This window comes from Passer montanus, unplaced genomic scaffold (assembly GCF_014805655.1).
Source record: "Passer montanus isolate IOZ18808 unplaced genomic scaffold, ASM1480565v1 scaffold37, whole genome shotgun sequence".
In the NCBI taxonomy this organism is placed as follows: domain Eukaryota; kingdom Metazoa; phylum Chordata; class Aves; order Passeriformes; family Passeridae; genus Passer; species Passer montanus.
The window spans coordinates 3504397-3531182 of NW_024368485.1; the positions used below are offsets into that span (position 1 = coordinate 3504397).

The 26786-nt window shown below is 44.5% G+C and overlaps 2 protein-coding genes across 14 annotated transcripts in view; both read right to left on the reverse strand.

The window, feature by feature from the left end:
* Window positions 1-21649, reverse strand: part of RIN2 (Ras and Rab interactor 2) — a 68648-nt gene extending 46999 nt beyond the window's left edge. For 5 of the 12 annotated variants that reach the window (XR_005628417.1, XR_005628418.1, XR_005628419.1 and 2 more), the window contains exon 1: window positions 20818-20950. The gene's annotated coding sequence lies outside the window, so the exon portion shown is untranslated. Of the gene's footprint in view, window positions 1-20817; window positions 20951-21578 lie in introns of those variants that run through there. The other 7 variants (XM_039717169.1, XM_039717170.1, XM_039717171.1 and 4 more) reach the window with 7 other exon arrangements.
* Window positions 21650-22167: 518 nt separating this feature from the next.
* Window positions 22168-26402, reverse strand: LOC120506056. Of its 2 annotated transcripts, none has more exons than XM_039717182.1 (4): window positions 24015-26402; window positions 23613-23692; window positions 22541-22818; window positions 22168-22428 (listed from the first exon to the last, which is right to left on the reverse strand). In XM_039717182.1, the coding sequence occupies exons 1-4, from the start codon at window positions 24036-24038 to the stop codon at window positions 22184-22186; spliced, it is 627 nt and encodes a 208-aa protein (XP_039573116.1). In that variant the 5' UTR covers window positions 24039-26402; the 3' UTR covers window positions 22168-22183. The 2 variants fall into 2 exon arrangements, with proteins under 2 accessions (XP_039573116.1, XP_039573115.1); XM_039717181.1 differs by having other exon boundaries at window positions 23844-26402.
* Between the last annotated feature and the right edge of the window lie 384 nt (window positions 26403-26786).

A 26786-nucleotide genomic window follows, 5' to 3' on the forward strand; every position in this document is an offset into this window, starting at 1 on the left:
CAAAAAGCCCTAACACCCCCCCAGAAAATGCTGCTTCAGATTTCTAAAATGCAACTGAGTCATATTCAAGTCAGGAACTGAAGATGAATTTAGGAAGAAGTGGCATTTTCTGCTATCACGTAAACTGAACTAACAGTTCAACACCCAGGACAATACATTAATGCATCCATCATATGAGGAATATGAAGAGGGTGATCTCCATCTGAAAGCAGAGTAGCAGAGTTCCTCTAAAGTCACAACCAATTCACACCAGTAATTTGTGAATCAGCTTCTGAACTAAGCAGGATACAGTTCCATGGCTGAAATGTCATCCTAGGATTTTTACAGGTGAGCTGTAACTGTATTTAAACAGCCTTTCTCCTTGCACACACATTTTCCAAACACATAGCGGGGAGTTATGTTGGAAGTTTCAGCTACCAGAAGGCGCAAATAATACAAACGCAAAAATTACAGAGTAGAGATAGTGACAGCTTTTGATTTGATACAAGCAGAAATTAAAATAAAAGGCTGTCAGCAGCAGTGAAAACCAAGTTAAGTGGTGTGGTTGCAGAGGGAGAGCAGAACAAAGCAGCTGGGAGAGAGAATGGTGACAGGTAAAACCCCAAATTTGACACATCCCCACACCAAACACATGAATGCTTCTGCTTCCCTCTAATGCCTTATGAGAAAGAATTGACATGGGTGAGGAAGGCCAAGGCAGAAGGATTAAATAAAAAACCCTGGCAAGCAAAAATACTTGAGAAAACAGAGAGGTACAAGCAGGAGAAAAGAAACATTTTCATTTTAACATGTTGCAGGAAGCTTTAAATAGATCGCCTTGTTTCCACAGATCCTACCACAAGAGCACTAGGTTACATTTTTCCACTTGCATTCTGGTTAAAAAGCAGCCATGCCAGGAGGCTCAGCAACCTGCTGGTTTTCCAGGCAAGGTTTGCAGACTTTGAAGGCTGAAACTAAAATCTTGAATTCTGCACTGTTGTGAAAACCAAACCTAGGGGATGAGCAAGACAAAAAAGAGTGCTGAGAAAAAAAATTAAAAATAAAAAATTCCAACTTCCTTCCTAAATCAGTATATTTAAAGGATACACTCCCAGTGAAGCACTAAAGAATTGTGAAGTGTTTCTTCACCTAGAAGTGTGCTTAAATAACTTGTCTGCACTAATCCCATACGAGATTATGTTCAGCAGGTGTTTTGCAGGTGCTATTAAGTAAGTTAAACTCCGTCTCCTAATTTGCCACATATACAAGGGTGCAGAGCAGGTGCCCGCTCTGTAAGAAGAGAGCATAAGAAATTATATATATTAAAAAATCTTCTCTAGATCAATTCTGGAAAGAAAATTTTCACCTGAGAGTGTTACGGAGTTACATTAGAGGGTTATGAGCAAGATCCTGCAGTTGTCTGTAATCTCTAGTCTCAGTATTTAATCACTCCATTTGCAAACAACAACCCCTTCACAGGAAATCTCATGGGTTTTCTTTTTTTTTTTTTTTTTTTTTTTTTCAATTTAACCACAAGGATGTCTGCATGCAATCCTATTATCAAAACAAGACCATGCTGGTATTTCTTCATTCTCCACTCAAATGTACAGAGGAAGGAAAACACACACACACAGTTTTTGCCCTTCAAAGAGTGGTATGACTCCAGCAGAAGAAAACCTCAAACAAAACCACTGCTTATTTCACTTGTAAGAAATTCTGGAGCTCCAAACTTCTTTGTAACTTCTATTATTGTCACTGTTTTGCAACATTACTGCTGTCTGTAGGACCTTAACTTTGAGCCTCAGCTGAGCTCTTAGCTCCACACAGCCAGTCAATCAATCCCCACCACCTTTTGTGGTTACAATGTAATTTCAAACTAATTTAGGGTAACCTAAATAATTTTTCATGTTTGAGTGGGTTTCAGTATTTCTGACTAAAATCAGCACAATGGGAAACATAGCTGGGCTTCTTTGTGTTTGTTGGGAAGGACTCTTTTGGTGCAGATACTTCTTTTTCACCATCCCATAACAGAAGAAGACACTAGGGCTTGCAGGTAAAATGGACATCCAGGCTGGGTGCAACACCCCAAAACCTGAGGGCAGGCTCCTACCTCAGAGCTGAGAGGTATTTCCATATCATGCAGAAAAACAAACCTACTGCCAGGAAGCTTCATTTTCTCTGCATAGCTGTGCACATCTGATGGTTACTCAGATCTAAGGCTGGAAAACCACTGCTCTGAAGCTGTCCTTGTTGAACTTGGACTGTATGAGGCTGTCAGAACAAAGTCCTCTGATTGAGAAGCTCGGTGGAGCAAGTCAGCAAAGCATGTCATCTCCTGCACCTGCTGGAGAGAAGGTTTTTCTGCTCCTCCTGTGTTCCAGGCACTGAGGCAGAGAACCCAGAGAGATTCACCCAGACTCTGCCCAGGTGCAGCCTGCTCAGAAACCACCTGGAAATGTCACCAGCCAGCTCACTGTGCAATCCAGGTGGCCTTTTGCCAGGCCATTTGGAGGGAATCCTCCTGTGCCCCAGGGCTTTGTCCCAGCTCTCTGTGGGCAGCCAGTGCCAGACACTCCCTACCCACAGCACTGCCTTCCTGCAGCTCCCCAGGACATCCAGGGTCACACATCCAGGACAGAGCTCCTGTGTGTGACCAACAAGACAGGGCAGGGAGAAGGCATGATCTGGCTGCTTGGCAAACTTCCCTCAAGCCCAGTGCTACTGCATGGATGTTCATGCCCATGCAAGCTGTATGCTTCAAAAAAACAGGTGCCTTTTTATCTTTCTTCCATTCCCTTCTCCTGCTGGTTTTCATTCACACAGGAATGCCAAAGCACCTTTCACATGCCTGTATGTAATCTGACTTCTGACTCCTCACCAAAACAGCTCCTACTTTACTCCCTCTACTGCAATTTTATTTGGATTTGTTTGTATGTTCTTACATTTAACTGTATTAAAGCAAAAGACCACCTCACTGGACTTCCCAGGATCCTTCCCTTTAATCCTTTCATTCCAATCCTGCTTTTACAAAGCAAAACATCCCATTTTCTTTAGCCCAAAGTCCAAGCAAAGAAAGACGAGACAGTCTGTCTGTGCCTCCCCCGAGCTCAGCCACAGCAATCCGTACAAAGTCCCTGCCCACGATCCTCCCACAATCTCACCTCTTCTCTTTCCTAAGGAATCAAGGCTATCCAACTGGACTAGCATCCTGCTCCTTAGTGCCTAACTAGGATTTTTGATCTTTCAGCCAACCTAACAAGACCTGAGTGAGGAAAGACTCTAACACAGACAAAAATATAGCAGGAAGAGACTCCATGTTACCACAGAAGGAAGAGATCTGCAGCTTTCCTTTTGCTGGCTAGCCCACAGAATTATCACCTTTTTTGTTTCCTGTATTTTAAATGTGAGTTACCCCACTGAAGTAACTCAGTCTCTCCTCTTTCATTCTCTGCCTGTAAAGGCTGTGCAATCACTGAGCACAGACTCTCACAGAAACTACCTCAGGCAAATTGAGAAATGGCTTCACTGTTCTGCAGCCAAGAAAACACAGGAGAAAATTATCAGTCCAGACCTTAACTATAAGCTGGCACAAGTCAGCTGATGTCAGAGGCTAATGCTGTTTGCCACCTGTCAGAGCATTCCCTTGGCCAGCAGTGGGGTACAGCTGGAATACAATCCCTACTGCCCCATAACAGAAAAGCATGGCAGCTAGGTAGAAGCCACTACAGATGTACTTGTAAAACCTATGGTGAATTAGCATCATATTACAATCAATTTTTACAGCAATTTATAAATACTATATATTAGAACAACTAGAATTAATTTGATGAACCCATTTTCTGGTGAGTTAAAGTAGAAACCAGAAACAGGAAGCATAAATACATTTTACTTAATTTTAAAAAGTAGAAAAACCCCACCCTGCTTAAATGCAACTCTGCACTTGACAATATGCCAAGAGATATACACAGTACTTCAGATTTTCAGCAAATGTAATCATCCTCATGCAGTTCATTTCCCTGTTCTCCTAGTGCATTTGCCAGTCCCAGGGAGCAGGCTGTGTTCATCTCTAACCTACAAAGCTCTGGTTTGTCCAGTTACACTGACCTTATCTGAATCTTGGCAAAATTAAACTTTTCCTTTTGAAAGTATTTCCTCTGAGAAGCTGACTGCAAGCCTCCTTCCAGGAACATAGATACAACTGAGCACAGTATCACTTTGAAAATCTATCAAATAAGACCTTCAGTCTGCAAACTATCACTGGTGCCAGGATCTGGCAGATCTCTCAACTCAAATGTTGCATTGTGTTAACACAGCTGTATCCACAAGCAAAATGCTAGGGGATTATGTAAAAAGAAATTCTAATTTCCATCATTCTTCCGGCTGCAGAAAGGGTTTACAGTCTTTTTTTTTTCAATTCAAGTAATGCAAGGGCACGTTACTTGTAGAAAACAAGTAAGACATACAGCAAAAATGACAAATCACTCTTTACACTCTGGTGGATTTCTGTGTCTTGCCATTTTATTTAAAGAGTTTTTAAAACCTTGGAAATAACAAAAAACTCCCTCACCTTCCTTTTCCTTCAAGCACTATTTATACTTTTATCTTTGCTACCTAAACATAATGTGTTTGTTTGAGCTGCTCCCCCAAAGACAGCCACCAGTATGATGTCAGTGAGTACTTCTCAGTCAGTATTTCTGCCCTCGATGTAAAAAAAGATCTTACAAAGACAGACATTCCCTACATGTGTAGGCAGAAGCAACTGTTTGCAATCCTTTTCAGGAAACAATACCGTCTTCAATAAACTGCAAAAGAAACATAAATTTGCAACACTCCGAACTTTTCAAAGGCAGTGGGGGGGTCACAGGTAAACTGAATCAATGCTGCTCATCTCACTGAACATAATAATGCTGTTAAATCACAGCCAGCCCTCCAAGGACACTCCACCTCACCGTGCATTAAGCCACGAAGTACAGCCAGTGCTTGAGAAATTGTCACCAGGACAGACTGATCTCCAGGGGCTGTGACAAGAAACCCACCCGGACAGAGCGACTTCCAGGGGCTGTGATCCAGTCTATGTGTCAGTCATGGAATAATTATCGGGGTCAGCCTACAGTGGGAACATCACTGCCAGACTTATCCACTGATCTTTCCACATCTGGTTTCAGCCAGTCATCACTCCTGCCTCAAACAATCTTTTGCCAGCAGGCTTATTTTTTTCCCCTTGATTCCAGATCCTTTTTGCTGGCAGTCTTTTATGACACTAAAGGATAAAGAGGAGTTACTACTTTGAACTTGCTTTAGTACAGCACTCTCAGGAGAGGCTTTAAGTCCCATCAGATTTTGGGCAGATCCACTGTCCCACTCACAGCTGTCTAGCCACTTCTTTTATCTATGAAAATATAAATTCAGAAATGAAAGCATCTGAAAATCCCATCTGACAAGGGCACAAGAATCGTCCTGGCTCTGCTCCCATCAACATGAGCAGACATGGCATCACTCTTTCCAGCAGGAGCACACAGTTATGCAAACAGAGTGCCTCAGAAAAGCCAATCCTCAAGCTTTGTAGGAGCACAGCATGTTGTAAAAGCACGGCACCCTACCAGGAGAGTTCTGTTTGCTGCTAGCACTGTCCCTCTGTACCCCTTCCCAAGTTTCTTCTTCCTCTCTTCCACTGAACAACCTCTTCCTGCTTGCTCCCATGGCATACTTTCCACATTACTGAAAAGGAATAAAACCCCAAGTCATTTCCTCTGGCACAGCATTTAGCCATGGAGGATACTACCAAGTCTCTTATAAGAGAATGATTGTTTGTTGATACATTCATGTCTTGTTTTGCCTCTGGAAATGTCAGAGAAATAAATTTAGGAAGAGATTGACTTTGATTTGGATAACCTTTCAGAAGGTTTCTATTTTTCCCAAATTCCCTGGCCTACATACCTCACCAAAACTAGTGTTTCTTGCAGTATTTCTGTAATTTCCACTTACTATTCCTGCCAAAACCACTGAATAATAAAAAGAATAACATTCACAAGTGTTTTCAAACATCTTTAAAAAATTTAACATACAGCTGCACCTTCTGGGAGAAGCAAGAAAAAGTAATTGCTTGAATTACAATATTAGCTTCACAGTCTAGAGAAACTCCAGAATTCATAGTGACACTTTAATGTAAAAGGACATGGGGTTCAGCACCTACATCTAGATGGACATGCACAAGACAATCTGGGCTTGACCACGCCTTGTTTTAGGCACCTGGGAAAAGCATCTTCCCCCTGTACCATGAAAGCCAGAGCAGGATGAGGGTTTCAGTGCTCAACTCCTAGCTCTTACCTTCTGGCCCAACAGAGGCATCAAAAGAAAGCTCTGTTTACTCCACTGCCAGAGGTGACAATCCTCCATGCAGCAAGGGGGAGGAAGAGACCTGATTTCTGATGGTTCAGACAGCCTGAACACTTCATCTACTCACATATTTCCAAGATCACAGAATTGCACAATGGCTTGGGTTGGAGATCTAAAAGGGTCTCCATCCAACCCCCTGCTGTGGGCAGAGACACCTTCCACTATTCCAGGTTGCACCAAGCCCTGTCCAACCTGGCCTTGGACATTTCCAGGGATGGGGCAGCTACAGCTTCTCTGGGCACCCTGTGCCACGGGCCTAATTTCTAAGAAATTAGAATTTCTTCCTAATATCCAATCTAACCTAAATTTAGTCTCTGTCAGTTTGAAGCCACTCCCCTTTGTCCCACCTTAAAACATTTATGTTTGGCAGAGTATCCTGTACATCAAAGCTTGTCCTCATTTTGCTCAATGCTTCCAGAAAAGCTTCAGCTTATTTCCAGTAAGAGCAATTCTCTTTTCAGAGCTAAGGGAACACAAATTCTTTTGATAAATTCTTCTTCACATAATTCATTGAAAAGGATTGCATTTGTTCACCCAAAGCAACACACAAATCGGAAAAAACGGCAGACAGATCTAAAAGTTGTTTGACTTTAAAAGTAAATATAAGACATGGATTGTGAGACAGAAAAGTGATCTTAAAAGAACTGCAAAAGCTGTGATTTTTTTTTTAAGCCCTAAATATCTTTTAGGCTCTTTATTGCTAAAACCAAAAAAAGCAAATGTTAAATAGTTTGTATACCACAAACAATGACAAATATATCTTCTTTTAATTCTAATGCAACAGCATTTTCTAGTTGTGTTTGTTGCATCACAAATATGTTTAACAGGTATCCCTTTGTAAGAAATAACTCCTTATAATAGCAAGCAATGGTTTCACTATTCCCTATGAAACATTTTGCAAAGTAAACTGCTGTTCACAAGGCAGCCAATGCCAAAGAAGCTACGTCCTGCATTTTATAGAATCAACAGAAAGATTTCCACTGATGGCCATGGTCACTGGAATGAGTTCAGCACAGCACACTAAATGGTGTGCAAGAAGAATCTGTAAGATCAGGAGCCCCTTAGGCTGTTATTCCAAACTCCATTTAAAAGCTTGTGCTGTATACCTCAGCTTCAGCACAGGCCAAGGCATCAGGGCAAAGATTAACCAGGGAACCAACACCCCTCTCTTTATTCTGGTATTGACCTTATGCTCATTTTCACGTGACACATTCAAAAGATAATCTGTAAATGCCACTAATCTAATGGTTTAGCTATTAACCAAGGAATCAGATCATCAGAAATGCACACTTGGCACCTTGTTTTTTGGATAGCTCCCAGCAACAGAAGATGCTCATTTCCAGTACACAGGCTACTCTTCCTCTGAGCCAAGTACACTAAGTTAAACATAGACTACTTTATTTCAGCTGAGTCCATGGTAAAGGCTCATATTTGAATTCCTTAATCAAAACTGTTAAGATGTAATCACCTGGGACACTTCTCAGTTTAGCCCTTAGCATTAGTTAGGAATAATTTCACCCTTTCTTCTTTATTCACACTTTCAGCATATTACATGAAATAGTAAATTTTGTGGACCTCAAAAACTCAGGCTTTATACCAAATGCTACGTTCACAAGCATCAAGGAGACAAACCTAAACACTGTGGCATCATCTTTAAAACAGAAAGATTTGGGATTTCAGAAAGCATATGTGCCCTCTCAGGTCTATGCACATTCCAGAAGTACCACAGTAAATGAACTCTCGTGATTTAAGAAACAGGCCTCACATTTGGTGAGAACTGTGATGTGTAATTAGTTTTTGTTCCCCATGAAGACTGAGAACAGTACTGCCCTGCGTCAGAGTGTTTTCTCATTGAGTGAATCACTCAGAAGTGACAATTCCAGACACTGCATTGATGGGGGTGACACACAGGAACCCCTCAGTGTCACCAGGACACGTGCAGAGGAAGGAAAGGTGTGACCAGAGGAGTGGGACAAGGTCCCCAGGTCCTGATCAGCCTGCAGGGAGGGCTGGACTACCTGAATTCTGCAAGCCCCTTCTAACCTCGGGTTTTTGCAGAGACGTCACAAAGTGGGAAGGGGGAGGAATGGGGAAGTGTGTGTTGGGGAGGATGGGTATTATTTTTGGTGGGGTTTTGGCATTTTTTGTTTGCTTCTTTTGCAATACCAAGATATCAGAAGAAAAGCATGAATTTTTCTTATTCAGTTTCACAGGGGGGGAGACTTCCACTGCTCCAAAACCCATTTTTACATTTCATCATAAAGGAATTGCTAAATTTACGCAACACAAAAGGAAGCAATAAGTCAAAAAGCATGATATCAGCTTAACTAATTAATAAATCAGACTTTTAACTTTGTATTTATTAGCAAATGGCACATACCTGAGCACAAAAAACTGTGAAAAAACATCTAAACTTGGAGCAAACAAATTAATGTTGGAACTACATATCAACAGGAGGAATAAAAATTTGGATCTATGTTTTTTACAGGGACAATCTAAACAAACCACAACTATTATCTATCTACCATCAACAGGAGGAATAAAAATTTGGATATATGTCTTTTACAGGGACAATCTAAACAAACCACAACTATTATCTATCTACCACTGGAAAATGTTAAAAATACCCTGGGCAGCTCACCTAGTAAGCGATATGCAAATATTTATCCAAGTTTAAACGAATGAAGAAAAATTGCAGTGATGGAACCTGATTTTTCGCCCCCTAAAGCAAGTACACTAAGTGTTGTAGGTCAGCAAGTGTGAAGCCAGTGAAATTCTTGAAAGGATCCATTTTCAAGCTGCCTGTTTAAGAATGCAAAGCATCCCACATCCTGAACCTCACCAAGTGACTAACCTGTGGGCACTCCTGCTGCAGGCGTGGGTTTGTTTTCTGTTCAATAACAATTTTATTTGCATGTCATTAGTTATATTTGCTCTAGTGCTTTCTGACCAAGAGGTTAATGTAATCCAACAGAATGTATGAGGAAGATCACATGCGAGTTTTTGTGGTTGCACTGTTTATTTTGAACAGCTGGACATCAGACATGATGGACAGTTTGCTTCTTTACTCACTAAGCACTCACTAATAATTTTTGAAGATTGCTGTTGATTGCTTTAAGAAGCACTTTTTGTAGCACACTTTCAATGTGGTTCCACACCCTTGAGGGTGCACAAACACAGCAAACCATGAGGCTGAGTACCAACTATAAGATTTATTTCTCAATGAACAAAAGAAAATATTTTCACTAGAAAAACTTTGAAAGAGCAGTGTTTATGTCTTGACCTGTTTGTTTTGGTTTATGCACAGAAGAGACTCCAAGGAAATCTTGCATTAGTTAAACCAAGGTCATCTGCTCTCCACACAAGGATGATCCATATAACAACACTTCTGACTAGAGCAGAGTTTTCACTGTCCTAACTGAGCTAAGATCCCCTGGCAATGAACAGCTAAGTTGTTCACTGTAGAAAACTTGCATGGAGACAGGCTTGGGAACAGGGTTAGCCCCACTAGAGACTTGACACATTCTGCACCACCACAGCACAGCACAGCTAACCTGTATGACGTAGAGGGAAAGCCACCACTAGCTCAGAATGTGTCATTTGTTCCTGAACCACACTCGAACTGTAACAGACTGGAAAAAGCAGACTGAGCCATGAATGTGTGCCAGCTCAGTGTGCCAACACAGCAAGCAGGATACACCCAAAGCACACATTCTCACTGTCCTGTCAGCTGTGCCATATACACACCATAGGAGATGGAATGCCTGCTCAAAATGCCTGCACTTATTTTGTGTTACTAGGAGGTTAAAAACCAAAACAAAACCACAAATCACATCCTGGAGAGAAAAACTCTATTTCTTGCCTGTCAGAGGATCTGGCTGGGGGCAGAGGGGAGGCATGAATAGGGCAATATAACAGTTCTTCAGAACCAAGTCTGCAGACAGCATAATGCACAGTGTTGCCTCTACCTGACCTATCTGGAAAAACCAGGAGGTCATTTTAAATTCTCAAAATAACTTCAGATACTTGTACATTCCTCATAATGATCAGGTCCTACAGGACTGGTTATAAAGAGTGACTGCTCTATAAAATCCATGCACAACTTTGACCAACTATGCTCTGAAATACTAATTTTTCTCTTTTTTTAATATAAGTACTGAACTACTGCTTATCTGCAGGACTGGAGAGGTGGAGGGATTCACCTTGAAGATGTTTTCTTTTTGAGGAACAAGGGAGTCCCAAATATTCAAATATTTAGAATCTACAACAAAAGAGAAAAGTCAGTCGTAACATATGACTCTGATAAAGTCTTAAATGTTTCTTCTTCCATCCTATTTCTTTATGGAAAAAAAAATAAATCGTGAAAACAAGGTTATGACACACAGCAATGAAACCCAGGAAATTCAAAACTGCTGGCTGTTGAAATATCTGTCTCAAGTTAATTCCACTCCTCTTCCTGTTTTCTATACATGGGACTGGCAATGTCAACCTCAACCAAACTTCCTGGCTTGGGTCCCAACCTGTGTAACTTCAAAGTCACGTAGGCATAGGTCACCCTTCCTGTCCTCATGGTGCTCTTCTTGATCCTCCTTCCGAGGACAATTGTTCCCTCAGACTTCTCCCTGCAAATCTTCCCTGTGATAACCCCATCACCTTCTGTCAACAGCTACTTGTAAATTCATCAGCAGTGCAAAGGTTACTGCTGCTTTCCCAGCACTCTTCCCTTTTCCCATCACTAGGACCATCCTCTCATTCTGCTGATCCTGAACAGCCCCAGACTCCCCTGCCACAGCCCCTACACCCAGCTTGCCTTCACTCTTGCAGCTGAACTCCTGGGGATGAAGCCTCATGGCTTTGCCAGCTTCTTTCCTTGAACTTGTAAGGTTTCCATCCACCAGTCCAATCTTCCTGCTTTTCAGTTTTCACCGTTTTCTTCCTCCTACTAAAGCTCCTCTCCTTTTCTACCCCTTTTTCCCAAGCCACCTGCATAAGGATCCCAGACAGGCAGGATTTCATATTTAGAGAATCATAGAACAGTCGAGGTTGGAAGGGGTCCTAAAGATCATCTAGTTCCAACCCCCATGCCAGGGGCAGGGACACATCCCACTATAAGGGAGACACATGCACATTCCACAACACCTTCACTTTATGCAGGTGTGAGTAGCCTTCTCATCTCTTCCCTTTCTTCCACCACATTTGTTTTTAAGAAAGTGGACCAAGATCATCACACCCTCGTAATTCCCCATCTGCTTCTTTCCTCCAATTCCTCAAAAGGCCAGGACACATACGGCCCACAGAGAAAGAGGGAGGAATTGATGCCACAGCACCAGCTGGCTCTAACAGTAAGGAGAAAACCTTAAACCTCTCCAGGCTGTCTCCTTCCAGACTAGGAGGAATGAAGGTCCTCCCTAGGTTTTGGGATAAGCACTTTTCCCTCCTCTAACTTCTTTTTGATCCCCCCGTTGAATGGTGGATATCATCAAAAGCAAACTTTCTTTCCTCAGCAGCATCAGCAGTCACATCAAGACCCATCTGATTAGAACTTAAGATTTGTTTCTCCTCACTCACTGGATTAATGAGTTCATAGAAACTCCTAGCAGGGGAACTCCTGAAGAAAGAAGCGTGGGTGTTTAGCTCCTCTCTGTTAGTTTGCTTGTGTAAACAATTTGTTTTTTCTCTCTTGGGACACTGTGTTTTGAAATAGGCTTTTTAGAAGGCAATAAACCTCATTTGCTGAAATGGTGAAACTGGGTCCAAGTACTGCCAAAAGCAGAGCATTCCAAACACACTGGTGACTCCATGAATTTACTGTATTGGGGGTTACGTTATGCACATAGATCAGACAGTCTGTTGGTGTCACTTTTTTCTTTCAGATCTGAACCAAATGCAATCAAACCCAGAAAGTAAGGCAGCAGTCAGGTGACAGGTTGTTTCCTAGGGTTTAATTCTTGCTGACACACTGGTACCAAAAGATTCCCATGACTGCCGGCAACAAACATTGGCAACCACTGTGTATGGGGAGCTCAGACTAAGCGTAGTGAGATACACATTTACTTAGTCCTTTTAAAAATGAAAAATTAAATTGTTTAATAGCTAGTAAATTCCATCACTCTCATTCTGCAGACAATAAAGAGGAAGCTGCCAATAGATGAAAATACATAGCACAGTTTCAAGACTTAACACGGCATTAATTTATTACTTCTACATCTGGTGCCAGTTATTTTTATGCAGCTTCTTTGTATAAATTCAACAACTTCCAGGTCTATCAACCACTCTTAAAATAAACCCCAACAAGTCCATTTCTGTCTTCTGTACCTCAGCTATGATGTATCCCCTGCACAAATGCGAACCTATGTCCCTGGGGAGTCACAAATCTCTTGAGTAACTTGACCTGCTGTGACTGAGCTAGGGGAACTCAATCCAGCCCTAAAATTAATCTTTTTTTTCCCAGTCAGTCTGCCTTTGTTCCAACACCACAGCACCAAAGGGCAAATCAAGGAGAAAACAAATATCTTCCACAGTTTGTGGACCATGACCTCAAGTTGCCAGGACTGCTGTCCTTTATCTCTTCATACTGGCAAAGATCTATTTGTGCCTACTGGAGAAGGTGAACATGAACCTTCCAGCAAGGAGCTGGCATCAGCTTCCCCCTCTGCTCTGTCCATCCTGCCAGTGATGCCTTACCCAAGCTTCCTACCACTGCTTCTGTGTACAGCAAACACTGGCTACCCTGTGCTACCAGCAGTGTAGAATTCTGCAGCAGGAGTTACTTGTTTGAAGCCTGCATGTTCAATGAACTTCTGGCAGTTTCTGCTTGTTGATCTCTTGGTCAGAAATAGGCTCTAAGCCCAGCAGCACCTTCAAACAACTGCCATGCCTCTTAGCACCTTGCCACAAAAGCATCTCTCTCCAACCTCCCAAAACACACAGTAAATCCACACAGAAACATTGCACAAACACAAGTCACACCTATACATGAATTACACTATCACACTCAGGCCTGGAAAAGTAGCAGTTCAATTTACTATTCTATGACCACCAAGGATGTAAGGTAAGAAACTCTCCCTAAGAAATTAAAATTTTGCCAATTGCCCCAGACATTTACAGGCAGCCTTGGAAGATGTGACCCTTAAGTGATGACCATCCTATGTGCAGTTTGGAGTTAGCCTACACTTACACACCACAGGTTCAGGGATTCAACGGCAAGGACTCTGTGGTGCAGGGGCTTTGCTGAAACCGATCTGTAAGAGGAAGAACCAAGCCTTGCTGTGGTGAATGACTATTTGAAAGGCAGAGAAAAGAGCACAGCCTAGAAATGGGTTTAAATAGCCAAGCAAAGAACCATGTTGCCTTCAGTTAAAAGCTGGCCAGCTTGAGACAAAAGCCTTTCAACTGACAACCAGGTGTCTGTGCTGGCCACCAGACAGTGGATGAACAGAAGGAAAGGACTCCAAAAAATGCTGAAGGAGTCACCCTGCAGGTGTCATACACAATCAACTTTGACAAAACTTTACACCAGCAATTCTTCTTCAGAGTTTGTAGATTCAGACTAAAAAGGTGTGTACTACAGATGTCAGAGACCATGTATCCAACCTGTGAGTGACAAGACCTGGTGTTTTATCTTTGTCTAGACCTCACACTAGTTTCCAGAGTTAGACATGATCTGTTGGCCTGAATTAGTGCTACTTTCAAGAAAATGCATCAACCAGGAAAAGCATGAACAGAGAAAAACTGATAGATCATTAATAGCTAAAATTAGATATATAGTGTGTAAACACTTTGCTGGATGGAAAGCTTACTGGCAAATGAGCTGAAACTACAATCTACCTTTCCTACATTTCTTTTCCTTCTAATACACCAGATTTCAGCAAAATGTTCCAAAAGAAGGTTTCTGCTAGCAAAATAAAGGTTATCTTACCATTCTGTAGGGCCCAAGGGCATGCTCTGCCTTGACACAGGACAAATGCCTGTAACCAGCATTACAGTCTGATCCCATGCAGCAAAGGAAATATCCCCATGGACAGAGCTGTGCAGGGAACACAACACCCACTCACCTGTGGGAAGTGGAAGGCCCAACAACAAAAACCCCAAGGGTCTTCTCATCATGACTGGTACATTGCCTCCTAGCAGCAGTTTTAACCAAACTGATAAACACAGGCCTTTGTGAAGGAAAAGGTGGTATGAAACAAAGTCTTGATATTGAGATTACTTTCTTCAATTCACTGCTTCCAAGTTATGGTCTCAATCAGCAATCCTCAGTTAAACATACTACCAGCTAGCCCCAAGGCCCAAGGCTTTGTTAGTTTTACATTCTGTACTCCTGTGATGCAGTCAGGAATATTATTGAGATTATATGAGCTAACATTCTTCTAGTCACAATTAGAATACTGATAGTAACTACTGAAAAACAACTCTGTATGTTCTTAGAACACATAAAACAATGAAAAGCAACACACAGAGCATCAGTGGGACTGCCACATTATTGTGCACTCCCTGCCCTGAATAAACCTTAATTAAAAGGTTGAATTTAGACACAGCTCTCAGGGTACCATACTAACAAGGAGAAAAAAAGCAGCTGCCTCCTCTGGCTCACTGTGGAGCAGTGAAAGCTGTGGTTCCCTGTGACACAGCAAACAGAAGGCCACCAGCAGCCCAGGAAGGTGCCCCGTGTGTCTGCCAAGAGAGTACACCACTCCAGCAAGGATCAAATCACACAGGATCCAGCTAAAACATTTCTCTGGCTTCCAGAGCTGTTGTAAACCACATGGAAATACACCATTGCTATCACGGTGTATTACCATAAAGTGATAGCTAACATATGCCCAGGCATTAATGAAATACCAAGGGATGAAAAAAATTTTCCATATAAACATCAAAAAATGAACCTGCTATAAGGAACCAAATATTTACTTTGGCAAATCATCATCTTCTAGCAAAAAAATTGCAATAAAGACGAACATTTAAAGAGACATACTGCAAAACAGATGCTGAAAATATCTTTGTAGGGCTTCCTGCCGAAGTGGAGGAGCTATGCATCTATCAGTGTAGCAAACATGAACCAAGAATTTTTATGGAACCACTAAATAGAAACCTTGAACTATCCAAAGGAAAGCTGGCTGCTCGCTTGATGGTGAACTTATTTTCCCCTCTGCTAAAAATTCCAAGCACTACAGTTTGCAGAGGATACACTACATAAATGAAGAACACCAACACAAGTTAGAACTGAGCCTTTCTACCTAATTCCTGAAATATAATTTCCTAAAGTTCCAGTTACTTAAAAGCAGTTTACAAAGACTTCACCAGCAATTCCAGCCCTAACACACATTCAGAGAATTTCAGGATGAGTTTTGCTGCACCTACTATTTAAGTCAATCAAGTCCAAGTCCCCAGCACATTTTCTACTTCTACCTCCCAAAACTGACTTCTCATAAACTTCCAAAACAACCATCACTTTAGCAGCTGTATCCAGATAACTCTAGTAAAACCAAGGTAAAAATTTAGAGATATGATGTGGCACAGGTGCATACACAAGTTACATAACCCAGAGCACCCTAAATGTTCCCAGTCATGCATCAAGACAGTTGTGGCCCTTAGCAAACACACCACAAGAACCCTGCTTCCTTCTCCTAAGCTACTCAGTGTGTCCAAAGTCTGATTCTTATTCTTGTATTAACTACCAAGAATGCTGTGAGTAAATTATTCTTTTTTAAATCCCCAGCTGTAGCTAAAATAGCTTATTACAACATTTACTGAGGGCTGACATTTCATAGCTGCCAATATCTAACTGCTTTTCCAAAAAAAATTACAGTCTCAGCAAGTTATGCAGCATAAAGCATGCCAAGGCCCCAGCTGGCACAAGGATGCATGTTTATCTTTGTGAAGGTTATGGTTATGATTCGTGGCTGCATTAAAAAAAAATAATCAGTTAAAAAACTTAATTTCTTTGCAAAAGATGGTGAGCAGTTTCCCACACAAGCCAGATCCAAAACTGGCAGCAGGCATCCCCAGGCCTAAGTACAGGTTTTTTTTAATTCCGGAGTTAAAACTATGACAAGGTTCACTCACAGAACCAGCACTAAGCTGGAGTACACAGCAGCACCTTGCCACAATGGCTCAGGCACACAGGAAGAGCTGGAACACAACAGCTCAGAATTCTGTCCACTCCTCCACACAGGAGAAACCCCCCTGCCACAGCACCTGACTTTTGCAGTGAGTGCTGCAGGGCAGCAAGATAAGAAAGGGCACTTGTAAATAGCATTTCTCCAGGCACTGGCTCCCTGTGCTGCTCTGACCGCTCACTCAGATCTCCCTTCTTCCATCCCCATGTGCTCCACAGCTCCAAGACCTCACCTGCACCAGGGAGCCAGGTCAATGATCCCCTCGCTTTCCACACATTCGCTCTCAAATGCATTTACAGGCATGTCTTGGCATGTGCTCAAAAATCATCATCCATTAGGAGAAAATACTAAGCAAAGGATTTAGAGGAAGACAAGGCCAAAGATCCACAGTCAAGTTAAGAAGGGAATGGCAGCATATGCAATACACATCAAACATGAAAGCAAAACCAGTAAGGTTCTGGGTTATTTTCATGCTGCAAGCATGTATGTTTCAACAAAGTCAGCACTGAGGAGCCCTGGAGTTAATTCCTGGAAAGCACAGATTTCTATTTAGCAAATACAAAGTAGAAGCCAAAAACATCATTTTTGATTAAAAAAAAAAAAAAGTGCAAAACAACCATTTAAGAGTCAAAAAAGTATCTGGCTATTGTGGTCTTTTTCTTTTCCTGTACAAACCACTTGTGAGACCTTGTTTAGAGCACTGTATTTAGTTCTGGGCATTGGGCCAAATGACATTCTGGAGCTGGTGGAGTGAGGAAAAATAATAGTTTGGGGGTTTTTTTTGAGAAAAGTGCCTCAGAAAAGAGTTGTGTCTGCATCTAAGCATGTATACATGAGACTGAGGAGGCGACTTAACATCTCTCACCAGAGTCAATCTGCAGTGCTCTGCCAGTTGTAAAGGGGCAACAGCAATTTGCAGCAAAAGATTTGTCCTTTTGTTTCTGAATACCATACAAAACCATCCAGTGCTTTCAGATTTTTCAAGACTCAGGCAACACCTGCTTATGTGCAAAGCAGGGCTTTTACTTTTCAAAGACAAGTTACAGATAAGACATCTTCCAAGAACATTCATTTACAAGGCTGTCTCAAAACCCTGTTCCAAGATCAGGAGGAAAAATGTCATTTTCTCACCCTACCCTCACATTATACACAGTGTTCACAGAGCAGAATCCTCCCTGATGCAGCATCATCACCTGTTTTCTCACATAACACCCAACACAAACAGGTGCACTAATTCCAAACAGCAAAATGACAATTACACACTACAAAATACTGTTATTCCTGCCAGAGAACTGGTAGGACTCCAGAAACTTCCTTTTGCTATTTTCACTCTACCATGGTGAGATCTTCATAGTCCTCTCCCATATTTATGCTGATGGCAGAATCCTTACCAGCTCCAAAGGAAACAGTACAGCATTAACGCACAACAATTTTCAACTGAGCTAATTTAGATCAAAATTTCCAAAAAAACAGAATGACCCTAATGACAGAACATGACAGCAGCTCCACAATTTCTTTTCTGTTATGGGTAGTTTCGCTCTGCTCATCTCAAGGTAGAAACATGGCTTTAGCCATCCCACAAAATTTTCAATTTTACTTCAAAAAGTAAACAACAGGTTCTCTGTATGCAGGCTCATAAAATCTACATAAGGCAACTAAACATTACGTGGATAAAGCCAAGCTCTTGGGCCTGATTCAGCATCCACAACAGCACAAATTCAGAAGCAACTCCCCTGAAGTCAATAAAGAATAAAACATACTGTCAGCAGAGGAGAACTAGGCCCACTCTCCTTTGACTCAAGAATGATCATCATAAAGAATGGACTTCACAAGAATGAGAGAACCTGGGAACACTATGCTACACTATTATGCTTTTTGCTTTGCCTGAAAATTCAGGCAGCTGAAACAGGCAGCTGCAAACACTTCCATGCACAGACTCTTGCCCTGCCTGCTTTGGGCACAGAGCAGCAGGGTGCACTCTACACACACTTTTCCCAGCAGCACAATGCCCAGATGACAAAAGGACTTGGGCTTCTGCACTGCACAAACCTCTGCTTCTGATTTGCCAGTCACATCATCAGCTGAGACAGGGGATGCTTTTTGGGGCAGAATAGCCAGCATGAAGGCAGCCATGGACTGCTGTGGTGTGCCTACAGGTCCTTCACCACTTTCCATTTCTGCAGCAGTCTTGTAGAACAAGGAGGCAGAGAAACGACTGCATGTGCTTGCCTTGGTATACCCACAAAAAGGTCCTTGAAGCCAAATTAACCCAGGCTGGGTTAAAGCACAGCATGTCTCCCCTGCCAGGTAAGGATCCCACAGGGCCCGGACCAAAAGCAGGATCAGACCATGGACACACTTCAGACTCTACCGCCAAGAATGCGAAGCAGCAGCAGCAGCTGCACTTCACAAACAAAGCATGTCATGGCTCACAGCAGCTGAGACAAAGAAAATTCCATGTCCCTGACAGCTCTCTCTCCTTGTCCTGCTCTAGCTGCAAATGCTCAGGGCTCCTGAATACGTATGGTAAGGTGAACCAGAGCACCTCAGCACTGGCTAGCTGCAGGTGGTAGAGTATCACTACCAGTAATGCCTACAGTAGTCCTACTCTGGATTACAAGCATCATAAATGCTAAGAAGCATCCATGACCTCCTTTGTAGCTCATGTGCTCCATGAGAAGACACAGGATAACTGTACTGCATTAAGTGTCTTGATGTAGCATTTAATGTGTCAGGAGAAATTTATTTTCAGTGTTCTGAAGTAAGACATGTATTAGAAAACTAGAGCCTCATATCCATCTAATTCATGCTAAAACATCTCTGTGTTTTGCTACACAGTGAATCAGTGTAACAAAGGGTACTGAATATTCAGCCACACTCCCAACCCCTCTCCTGATAGGGCATTACCGACTGGATGATAAGTGACTCAAACAAAAAAAAGGTAACTGACATGCCTGACTCTGCCTAGCATTGTCTCCACAGCAACTCTTCTACGTAAAGCCTCTTACTCTTAAACCTCTTACTCTTGAGATCTGTATGGTATGCCAAATATTTATTACAGCCACAGGCAAGAGCTACACAACCACAGAGCCTGCAATACATTGGAGCACAGAACCAGTTTTCTGTGTGTTGCTCCACCGGTGTTTGAAGGTAAGAGCACGATTTTGCTGTTTATCTACTTTCTTCTCCTGATACAGAGTCTCTTAGTGATCCTACAGAAACAATGAACTGTGGCTGTGGTTTAGTGAGATGTTAAGAAAAGACCTCAGTCCATATCTACTTGATACAGTACTCCATCAATCCCCTGCTGCTGATGGGAGATGAATTACCTCACATTGTCCTTGTGCATAACAGCAGCTTTTTAACTGCTATAGTAACAGTGCTGTTCTTTTCTTTTCAAGGCAGTATCTCCATTCGGAAAAATATTCAGTCACCCTACTGATCACTCAGTCTCTCAGTAGCCATTGCTTGAACTAGCTTTAAAAACAACTCAAAAATGCCCCAACAGCTCTTCTACTTAACTAGTCTTCTTCTACATCAAAGAGCAACGGGAGCCACCCCTCCTGGTCCTGTCAGCCACACACCAGAACACCGCTCCAGCTGCCCACTCACCAAATGCCTCATCAAGGGTGGGAGCAGAGGACAGTGGAGCAGAGTTTCACATAGAAAGCAGGACTACTGTCCTAGGGGTGCAGTGAGACACTGAGATGGCTGGGAGTGTAATCTCCAGCTGCCCACTCACCAAAATGCCTCAGCAAGGGTGGCAGGAGGGGGACACTGGAGCAGAGTTTGACACAGAAACCAGAACTACTGTCCTAGGGGTGCAGTGAGACACTGAGATGGCTGGGAGTGTAACAGGGTGAGGGAGATCTACCACAGTTCACTCACAAGAACCCCCCAAGACACTGCATCCAGCTGTGCCAGCAGCAACAGCTGCCAACAAACCCCTGGCCAGGACAGCCTCATTCCACTTCCTCTTGCTGATCCAATTAAATAGTCAAGCCCTAAGGAATAAATTAGTATTTCTGGAGCTAAACAGATCTGAGGCTAATGAACCTTAATATAGATCTGGCCTGAGGAAACTCAAGGGCTTGGTTGCAAGACTATACTGGCATACTTTTACCACAACAAAACACAGAATTACTCATGGAACCGGTGCAGACATGGCTGAATTGAACACAGAGCTGCTGTGGGGCAGAAGAGCCATGGCTGTTGAGCCCTTGCCTTTCCAAGCACTGCCCCATGAGCCTTCCAGCCCCTGCCTAGCAAACACACACCTCTTCTTCAGGTACCATCAGCTCCACTCACCCGACCAGTTCCTCACCTGTTACCCCAAGCTATCCTCTGGGGAGAAAGGGCTCTGGCCAGCACTGTCCTGCTCACCCCCGGGGCGTCTGCTGTCACGCCAATACCTGGTGGAAATTCTGCTCTGCTCACTCCTCATCAACTCAGCTGCGCTGGCAAAGGCACATAAAGACGTTCCTTATTTAATAGGGCTGAAGAGTTACACTTTGGGAAATCAGCACATAAAACAAACGAGAGGACAGTCGCCTGAAAAGATGGGAAGACGAGCTCACAGAGGATAATACACCGTCTGCTTTTCTACACCTACCAAATCACACCTGCGCCATCTAAAACAAACTTTTGACACAGTATTTACAAAGAAAGACTTCAGAAGAGGACGCAGCCGGACACTGACCGCATCCCCGCGTTCGGGCCCCAGGAGTTCCAGCCAGCAAAGGGAGCAGATGCCCGCTCTGAGGACTGCTCAGTGCAGGAGCAGGGGCTGGGCTCCTGCCCGCTGCAGGGATCGCACCGCGCTGCCCTCACCGAGCCGGGACACCCCAGGGCACGGACACCAGCAAGGTCCCCAGCGCGGGGCCCGGCCCGACCGGCCGCCCTCGGCTGGGAAAGGAGCAGAGCCTGGTGAGAGCAAGGCGAGGACAACGCTGCCCCGCGGCACCGGGGCTCGGCTGGGCCCGGCCCTCCCGCTCCCGCGGCGCTTTCGCGGCGGCGGTTTCGGTCGGGCCCCGCCAACAGCACGGACGGCCGCGACCCCCGCTCGGCCCGGCGCCCTTCCCTCACCTCGCTTCGCCTCACCTCGCCTCCCGCGCGTCGGCGGCAGCGCCGGGCAGCGCACTCGGAGCCGCCCCGGCCGGCCGAGAGCCCCTCAGGGCAGCGGGGACAGCCCGGGCACGGGGCAGGGCAGAGCGCCTCAGGGCAGCGGGGACAGCCCGGGCACGGGGCAGGGCAGAGCCCCTCAGGGCAGCGGGGACAGCCCGGGCACGGGGCAGGGCAGAGCGCCTCAGGGCAGCGGGCACGGCACGGGGCAGGGCAGAGCCCCTCAGGGCAGCGGGGACAATCCGGGCTCGGAGCAGGGCAGAGCCCCTCAGGGCAGCGGGGACAGCCCGGGCTCGGGGCAGGGCAGAGCCCCTGAGGGCAGCGGGGACAATCCGGGCACGGGGCAGGCAGAGCCCCTCAGGGCAGCGGGGACAGCCCGGGCACGGGGCAGGGCAGAGCCCCTCAGGGCAGCGGGGACAATCCGGGCTCGGAGCAGGGCAGAGCCCCTCAGGGCAGCGGGGACAGCCCGGGCTCGGGGCAGGGCAGAGCCCCTGAGGGCAGCGGGGACAATCCGGGCACGGGGCAGGGCGGGCTCTGCGCCTTAGCGCCGGCATGCTCGTGGGGCGGCCTCACGGAGTCTCCAAGTCACCAGGAACATGGGCGCAGTTCTCCGACTTGGGCCAAAGAAACTGGTTAAGATCACTCGCAGCCTCGATGCTATTAGTGTATTTTCCACAGCTCATTCCAGGATGCCTTTCAGTGCGAGTTATCTCAATAACAATGAGAGCAACATTTTCCTTCCATTCTGGCAGCTGCCAGCAGTGCCCATTAAGAATGCCAGTGACCACAGTGAGGAGCAGCTGCCGCATCAAGCCTGGTTACAAAAACATTCATACACGTTCATAGACACACCACAGTGGCAAAAAATAAAGGGGGTATAAACAATTCCAAAATGGAGACCATTAAAATGAAAGGTGGATGCTTACCTAGCTTTGAGGAGGCAGGACAAAGGAAGGCTGTCTCATTTCCAAGAGGGAATTTTTGTATTAATCCATGGCTTCCGTGAAAGCTCCTGTTTATCTTCAGGCCCAAGAGCCCCAGTTGGCCCTGCTGAGCAGCTCCTGTTGCTGCAGCTTCCATGCAATTTACAGCTGCCTTTTGAGAGAGGCATGAACTCTGGCATGAGCTGGAGCAGTCCTGCTGGGCAGTTGTGGCAGCTGTGAGTTCTACCAAGTGTCTCCAGGGCCACTGGCAATGGCTCCACCTGCACAAATACCACACAGAACTGGGACATTAAAATGCATTTATTACGAACTATATTGTGACTGACTTTTCAGTCCAGTGGAAGCTGCTGGTATTCATTCAGGAGCCTAGAACACTGAAGTCCAGCCTGGTTTGGTAGAGCCATCAGAGCCCTTGGCTACCCTTTCACAGAGAGAAAGGGAGACACTGCTGCTCCCCTCTCCTTGCCAAACATTTGAGAGCAGTGAGGTGAACTGCCAGCCACAGAGGAAAACAAGAGCAGAAAAGGCAGTAAACAAGAGGCAGGTTAGGGCACAGCCAGCCCCGCCAAACTACAGCAGAACTGAGCTCTAAGGCCTGCAAAAAATTCACTGGAAAAGCCTCTGCCTTTGAAGAATCTGAGATATAGCGTGAAGTTTCATGGCTTGTGTTTCTTATTTATCCCTGAGACCCCTCTCCTCAATCCAGCTGTGAGATGGGCTTGGCATGGTTTCCTGTACATACAGCAAGCCTGCAGAACAGCGGGGTGTTTTTTTTTTTTCCAAGCCCTGAACAGCTGGGCTGTATTTTCCATCACATGGGTATGGGTCAGAGAGCAATTTGTAGGCAGAAGGATTTACGGTGGGATGCTCCCGAGCACCTGACTAGTCTGGACAAGACTGGCACACAGCTTTCCCCAAGCTGCTGCTCTGCTGTGTTACAAATCATGGAGAGGTGAGGGAAGATTTCCCATGGAATTTGGGGTTGACTGGGGCAGGGCAGTATGTACTCCAGCTATAAAGATCACGTCCCAAGTTCAAAGGAAAAGCGTGTTACCAGGATGGATCTCCAGTGTCCTGAGAAGGTGCCACAGAGAAAGAACATAGACTTGCTGATCTGTTGTCACACAGTGGCAGCTGCAAAAAGGAGCAGAAACTGTTAATTCCTTTGGCTAGCTTCTCTCATGGCAGCCAAGATTCCTGCATCCAGACACTTTCCTCTTGCTCTGGCTCCTGCCCTAGACGCCTGTCACACTGCTCTGAGCTCTGTGGGAGTGAGAAGAGAAACCTCAGCCCAGGAAAAGACAGAGGAGACGCTTGGATCTCTCTCCTGCGAGCTGAACACGTTGCTCTGCTCCATGGGAACAACTGTGCCATCTCCCAGCCATGGAGGTGCATCCACCCCGGGCTCCACAACCAGGTCATGTCCACCAATGACTTCAGAGTGACCTTTTCTCACCTGAAAACGTGATGTGTGTTTCATTTTATAGCACGTGACAGCTATTACTTCAGTGCATTCCAAATCTGGCCCTTGGCAGCATTATGTGTGTTATACTTTTGGTTTCATGCTGGATTTCTTGTTCTGATTTGCAGTCAGCTGTTCCTTACAGCAAGAGAGGAGGGAAATGGGAATCAAACTGCATGAAGGAGGCACAGCAAAAACTGCTCAAGAGCAAAACAGACAGAGATGTTTTGTTTAGTTTTCCTGATTACTTTTTCATACACTGTGAACATATCAAAGGGAACATAATAACACACATACAAAGAAAATAAGTGACCAAAAATCCCCACTAACCAACAAGTGAACAAAACCCCACAGAACTGAGCCAACTAGTTTTTCTGCAAGCCTAGTTTTTGTAGCTAGGCTAGTACTGGGATCCTGAGTTGTTCTGTGCTCTGCTCTCTTGCCCCACAATGTACAGTGAGGCAGAATCTCTCCTTGTTTCCCCTCTTCCCTTTCTCTCAGCCTTGTCCCATGGAGGTAGGTCTGGCCAACAGCTTTCCAACACTCCCTCACATCAATACAGATCTCCAGATCTCCACGGTGGGGTTCTGATGAGAGAGCTGACAACAGCTAAACTTCCTGACCAGCAAGGAAATTAAAAAGTGGAAAAGCTGCAGAACTGTATTTCCAGCTCAGCAGCACTTACTTTTTACCTTCCCTCTTTTAATTTCAAGATTTTTTTGACAACAGAATTCAAACACAATGTACACTTATACAGGGATGTGCAAACACTTGGACATCTCAGGTCCCAGAGAAGGTGAGCAGCAGAAGCCCAAGTTCCTCAGAAAACCCCTGCAGAGTCAAAGCAACACAGAAACACCACATATGTCTCTGAGCACTGTGAAAGGAAGAGGTGAGGGCCATGGCATCGGATCCATCTCCTCACCAGCAACCTCACAAGCTCAGGGAGCAAGAGGGGAGGTGCAATGATGAGCCTCCAGCTGCCAATGAAAGCTCATTCCAGCTGTGTCTCTGCCAAAAGCTGTTCCTTTCTCTATAGTCCAAGCCAAAGTAACATGGCAGCAGTGATGAGACCTCTGTCAAGGGAGATGATGACTGCCAGACACTAGCTGTGAATAATCCTCAGGAACTTGGGAATTATCTGAGCCACATTCTGATCCCACTGCTGAACATGTATCTTTTTTTAGGTGGCACAGTGTGGGTAGGAGTGAAGCAGTGGTAGGACCTGTGTTTGGGTAAGGATTTCCTCAGTGCACCCTAGTTCAGCATCCCTGATTCTGTTTCTGACCCACCACTGAAGCACAGCAACTCGAGTTGATCCAAGTTTGGACTTGGAAATACCAGCCTCACGATGGTGGATGGAGTCCTGGCAAAAAACAGCATGCTGTCATCACCTTCAAAAAAAACCAGGCTGATATTTCCAGTCTTCCTCTCACAGCTGTCCTAACTTGCAGGAAAGTAATGATTGTGAGTCATCCTTTTATATTTACACTGAAGAGGGGAAAAGACAGTGGTTTTAGCCTGGCTTTAAAATTGTTTTCTAAATAAAGTCATCTGTGCTCTAGATCTCCAGTTACAGTGAGGGGTGACATACACCATACCAATTTATGGGACAACAAGGGAGAACTGTGATGAACCAAGTCACTTCAGCATCATGTTTTGACAGTGCACTGTTTAATCAGACCCTACAAAAATTTAATTACTGATGCACTTTATGCTTCTTAATTAGCACTGTTAATATCTAATCCTTCCCCAGACTTGGAGTGCCCACAGACAATGCTGTTCTAAGGCAGCAGCAGGCATTGCTTTATTACCTCTTGGCAGCCAAACCAGACCACTACGAACGTGGAGGAGAATCAGGCCTCTATGCTCAGACAGCAACAAGAATGCCACTATTCCAGGGGAGGGGAAAGAATTCCTGCAGCTACATTAAAAACTCTTGTGCTTATTAGTGAAAGTACTAACATTTCCCAGTATGCTTTCAAATTGCAGTCAAGTATTCTGCCTTCGGTTTGGAGCTGCTTGTAAAAACAACAAAGTCTTACACAACCAGGAACTTGAGGATCATCAACTGCAACTGCAGCTCTCACAGAGGCTGGTCTAGAACCTGGTGTGCAACCTCGGGAGTTTGAAGAATGTCCTGAGACTGGTTTGCAAACTAAAGAACTTGCTCTTCTCTAATGGGGAGCAAATTTGTGTCTACAGAACAAAACCCATTGCAGAGACAAACAGTATTTGTCTAAAGTGCCACTAAATATTGCTACCATTCCCTAGAAAGGCCAAGCATTATGAATTCAAATGGCAGGAAGCAAGAAGATATGGTACCTAAAACGTAGTACCTGTGAGTCCAAGTTCATCAATCATTACTGCCACAGGTCTTGACAAAACCCAGAAGATTTTTACCTTGTATTTGGTACTTCATCTTCAGCCTGGAGAGAGCTGCATCAGCCAGGAGTGAGGACAGGCTGTGACCAGGCCAGGTTCTTGGGGTGTGTTCAGCTAACACAGACCAGCACTCTAGAGGCAGCTTGGTTTGAACAGGAGAGGCTCAGCAACACAGTAAATAGCTTTGAGTAAGGATGACAGGATCTGGCCTGTTAGGTTTAATATTTTAATCCACTGCCCAAGTGTACTGTGGCTCTAGTCACAGCCTCGCGGATTCCTCGAGTAGCTGAAGATTAGAGAGACCATCAGTAATCCCTGCTGAGCTGCATGGATGAAAGCTAGCAAGAGGATTTAAGGAGGAAATAAGGTATATCCAGAAAT